General features: G+C 49.2%; 1 protein-coding gene across 1 annotated transcript in view; it reads left to right on the forward strand.

Annotated features, from left to right (window-relative positions):
• Positions 1-5,000, forward strand: part of LOC114567338 (complement C1q tumor necrosis factor-related protein 3) — a 15,628-nt gene that overhangs the window by 1,819 nt on the left and 8,809 nt on the right. Inside the window, exon 2 of the mRNA XM_028596409.1 lies at positions 4,678-4,918. Coding sequence (XP_028452210.1) covers positions 4,744-4,918 — 175 coding nt within the window. The 5' untranslated portion in view covers positions 4,678-4,743. The remainder of the gene's footprint in view (positions 1-4,677; positions 4,919-5,000) is intronic.

Below are 5,000 nucleotides of genomic sequence, written 5' to 3' on the forward strand. Positions count from 1 at the left end.
GCGTTCTCGACATACTCTCCGCGTTCGAGCTGTTTGTCTCGCCGCAAATACTGGACAAGGTTCCGGCCGCCCACGAACCTGGAGGGCGCGGGCGATGCGGCGCGACCCGGAAAGCCGTGGGCCCAGCGGCGGACTGCGGCGCCTACCTCGGGCTGCTGCTCCTCGCCCCGGCATGTTCAGGTCCCGACACGAGGCCGTGGCGAGCCTGTGGCACGAGGACCACGGCAGGGCCATCTTCCGCGCCAACATAGACGTGCGGGACGCCCTGGCGCGGCGGCTGCCTCGCCTCTACAACCCGGGCCCCGACGTGACCGTGGAAGAGCAGCTGGTTCCCTTTCGAGGTCAGTGTTTTTTATCTCTTTCTGCTTCTAATTTCCTCTTTTCACTCTTACTCCTCGAGTCCTTTCCCTGCGTCCTTCTCATTGTCCATCTTTGACGACGACGACGACACGTGCCCACCACGCCAACGACACGGACGCCGACACCAAGGTCGATGCTCCTTCCGCCAGTACATACCCAGCAAGCCCGGCCGGTACGGATTCAAGGTGTGGACGGCCTGCGACGCCGAGTCCAGCTACGCGTGAAACATGCAGGTCTACACGGGCAAGTCTGCGAGCGGCGCCACCGAGAGGAATCAGGGCGCCCGGGTGGTGATGGACCTGACCGAGGGCTTGCGGGACCCGCGCAACGTGACGTGCGACAACTTTTTCACCTCCTACGAGCTGGCGCGGCTGCTCCTCCACGACAGGGACCTCACCGTGGTGGGCACGATGCGCAAAAAGAAGCCCGAGCTGCCGCGCGCCTTGCTCGACGCCAAGGGCCGCGCGGTCTTCTCGTACAAATTTGCCTTCACGCCCACCGTCACGCTGGTGTCCTACGTGCCCAAGAGGAACAGGAACGTGCTGCTGCTGAGCACGCTGCACACGGGGGACGCGCGGGTCAGCGCCGCCAGGCACGCCAAGCCAGACATCATCCTGCACAACAACAGCACCAGGGGCAACGTGGACAACCTGGACAAGCTCGTCGGCAAGTACAGCCGCCGCAGGAAGACGGCGCGCTGGCCCCTCGCCCTGTTCCACAACATCCTCGACGTGTCGCCTACAACGCCTTTGTGCTCTGGCGAGAGCTCAGGCCCGAGTGGCTACGGGGCAAGCTCGACAGGCGCAGGGCTTTCCTCGAGCAGCTGGGCTGGGCGCTCGAGACTCCGCTCATCGAGAGACGGCGGCGTCTGCCTCGCACGGAAGCGTCCGCCGAAGAGGACGAAGACAACGACGAAGACAACGACGAAGACAACAACGAAGACAACGACGAAGACAACGATTCGGAACCGACCGCGCCCCGGGTGTCCAGCAAAAGGAAGAGGTGTCAGCTCTGTCCGAGGACAAAGGACAGCAAGACACACGCCGTGTGCGGGGCCTGCAAGAGATACATCTGCAGGAGCTGCACGCGGACCTACTGCGCGCAATGTGTGAGACCAGAGTAGCCTGTACAGCTCGGACGGACCTGGGGCTGTGTGCTCTGACAACGAGCAAACGGACAAATGACGTGAACGCAGTGTGTGTGTGTGTGTGTGTGTGTGTGTGTGTGTTGAGATGTGAAAAACTTTTGAATAAAAACCCTTTGACATGTATCTGCTGTGTGAGATGTGAGATGATGTTACACACACACACACACACACACACACACACACACACACACACACACACACACACACACACGCACACGCATGCACACACACGCTGGGGTCCCGTTGACCCGAAGGACGAGGCGACCGAGGTTGACGTGAAACGATACACGAAAGGGTCCCGGGGACCCGAAGTGCAACACCGGGGTAGTGGGACAGTACATACACTAAATGAGTCCCCGTGACACAAAGGACAACACAAGTGTTAAGTACTTTTTCTTGGTCAGTTTGGGTTATTTTGGTGGTTTTTGTCTCCTGCTGGCGTCTCGCCGGTCGGCGTGTGCAGCCGCCATGGTGAATGGAGAGGGGTTCTCCACGCTCACCAGGAAACATGGCATTAAGATCGGTCCTAGTTTCCATATGGTGAATGGAGAGGGGTTCTCCACGCTCACCAGGAATCATGGCATTAAGATCTGTCCTAGTTTCCATATGGTGAATGGAGAGGGGTTCTCCACGCTCACCAGGAAACATGGCATTACGATCTGTCCTAGTTTCCATATGGTAAATGGAGAGGGGTTCTCCATGCTCACCAGGAATCATGGCATTAAGATCTGTCCTAGTTTCCATATGGTGAATGGAGAGGGTTCTCACCAGGAATCATGGCATTAAGATCTGTCCTAGTTTCCATATGGTGAATGGAGAGGGGTTCTCCATGCTCACCAGGAAACATGGCATTACGATCTGTCCTAGTTTCCATATGGTAAATGGAGAGGGGTTCTCCATGCTCACCAGGAATCATGGCATTAAGATCTGTCCTAGTTTCCATATGGTGAATGGAGAGGGGTTCTCACCAGGAATCATGGCATTAAGATCTGTCCTAGTTTCCATATGGTGAATGGAGAGGGGTTCTCCATGCTCACCAGGAATAATGGCATTAAGATCTGTCCTAGTTTCCATATGGTGAATGGAGAGGGGTTCTCCATGCTCACCAGGAAACATGGCATTAAGATCTGTCCTAGTTTGCATATGGTGGTTTATTTTAGTTTTGCAAAGAGACATTACATTACATTACATTACTTTTTGCTTCTTTTTTTCTGTAGGCTTCTATATAAAGCTCACACAGGTGTACAGACAGCACAGTTCAACAGTTAGCTGCCAGTGCTGCAAAAATTGAACAAACACCTCAACTGCACAGACACACTACGGTTCCAAGTTTGTCTGATCCCTGTGTCTGGGTGTGTTCGTGACATGTGAAGAGCAAGGCAGTTGAATGAGGAAAACCGTCTTCCACAATCTTTATAACCACATGATAAAAGTACATTATTAAGATGTCTGTGTGATCTGCAGTGCTTCAGATATTCTGTCAATGAGACGCATTTAAATTCACAGACATTACAAGCCAACATGACGGCACTCGTTAATCGGCGTCAGCGGCGTTAACTATCTTTAGCCAGCCCAACTACCCAAAACAGACGGCTAGCTAATTGCTAAGTTATCATTTTTGTATCATGTCCGAATAGGTGGATCGACTGAGGCTGGGGATATGGTAACTTTAGCCCGTTGTCTCGCTAACTGGTGTTAGCTGGTTAGCTAGCTACTAATGGCGCATTGTGCTTATCCGGTAATGTTAACGGTAACGTTAAAAACAGGTTAACACAGACTGGACAACTCTTTATAATTAAAACTATACAGAACTATAAATATACATATACTATATTATTTTAGTTAAAGGAAATATAATTTGTACCACAGAAGTGCAATAAAGGTTTCCCCAACTCCGAAGATTGAAAGGTAAACGTCCGTTGATGACCGCTTCTTCATTCAGAAGTTAGCGCGTACGGCGCTTCATGCTCCCATAATGCAATGCGTCCTTAAAAAATACGGTTAAAACTCCTGTAAAAAACTATATTCACATTAACACGGTACATTGTACAGTATATTTACGGACTTTTCTTACAGAACAGCACATTTTGTCTCCTTGATCTCCAGACCTGAACCATTCCAGAAAGGAATCTGTCCTGTTGAGCATGTTTGTAATTATGCTCTCATCTCTGGAGGCTATCTGGACATCATCAGCATAGCCCTGTACTGGGTTGGGGAAGATGGCATGAGGGGGGGCACACTGACACATCCACTTTAACCATTGGTAAATGGCAATTAAATGAACTGCGTTCCATTGACAGCCAGTCTTAATGCCTATTTGTGGTGGTGTTGGGTGAGTAAACTGTTTTCCACAGATTACGTCTATAAAGGAGCCTCTGTGCACATATTTGTTTATTATGTCAATGAACAGTTGAGGTAGTTGTATTTCCTCTAGTGATCTGATAATGACATTGTTCGGTAGAGTCCGAAATGCATCTTTAAAGTAAATGCAATCTGCAGGACTCATGCTTAAAGTCATCAATCCCTGTGTTAAGGCAAAACACACACACACACACACACACACACACACACACACACACACACACACACACACACACACACACACACGGACACGGAAATGGACACACATACACAGAGTTCTGTGGAAGTCACACATTATTACTAACACACACACGCACACACACATACTCTGCATAAGGAGAGGGAATGAGGAAAAAAGAACAATTCCACATCTGTGAAGTCCATTTAGCTGTAGGCTTCTATAACATTATTTGCTCTATGGAAGACACTAAGAAAGAAGAAAACTAAGGACAAACAAACAGACATTACGGTTAGTTATCGTTTTTTTTGTAGTGCCTCCTTTTTTTTTTAATTCAGTTAATGACAATGTTTTTTCCCCCTCCTAGTTTTCGTTATTTTGTTAATTTTCATTAACGATTATAAACTTGGTCAACATACAAACACATGGGAAGATAACGCCAAGTTTAAAGTTACCCTTTAACAATGTAATCATAGATCTTAGTGTTTATCTTCTCTGGAAAATGTTCTGTGATACGGGGAAGAAGTGGTTACACCCTTGTTCCACAAACTGACATTGACACATCATGTGTGACAATGTAAATTAACAATTCAACCTGTGTGACGTCCTTTTTGCTTCTTTTTTTCTGTAGGCTTCTATATAAAGCTCACACAGGTGTACAGACGGCACAGTTCAACAGTTAGCTGCCAGTGAGAGAATGGAGATCTCTGCGAGTTTTACGCTGTTGCTGCTCCTCGGCTCCGTCTCCCCAAGTGAAAGTGTTGAATGCCAGCAGGCTTCTCCTCCAGACATCTACGCTGAGCTGAGAGAGATCACCGCTTCATTGGTTCAACTGCAGACCAACATGAGACTGCTGCAAAGAGAGACTACAGGTACAGCAATGATCAGTTTGCATCATGTCATAGCAGTTCAGAAATATCCAAAAGGGGAGAAATAAGTATTTTTCTATGTAGT

This window comes from Perca flavescens, chromosome 13 (genome assembly GCF_004354835.1).
Source record: "Perca flavescens isolate YP-PL-M2 chromosome 13, PFLA_1.0, whole genome shotgun sequence".
Lineage (NCBI taxonomy): Eukaryota > Metazoa > Chordata > Actinopteri > Perciformes > Percidae > Perca > Perca flavescens.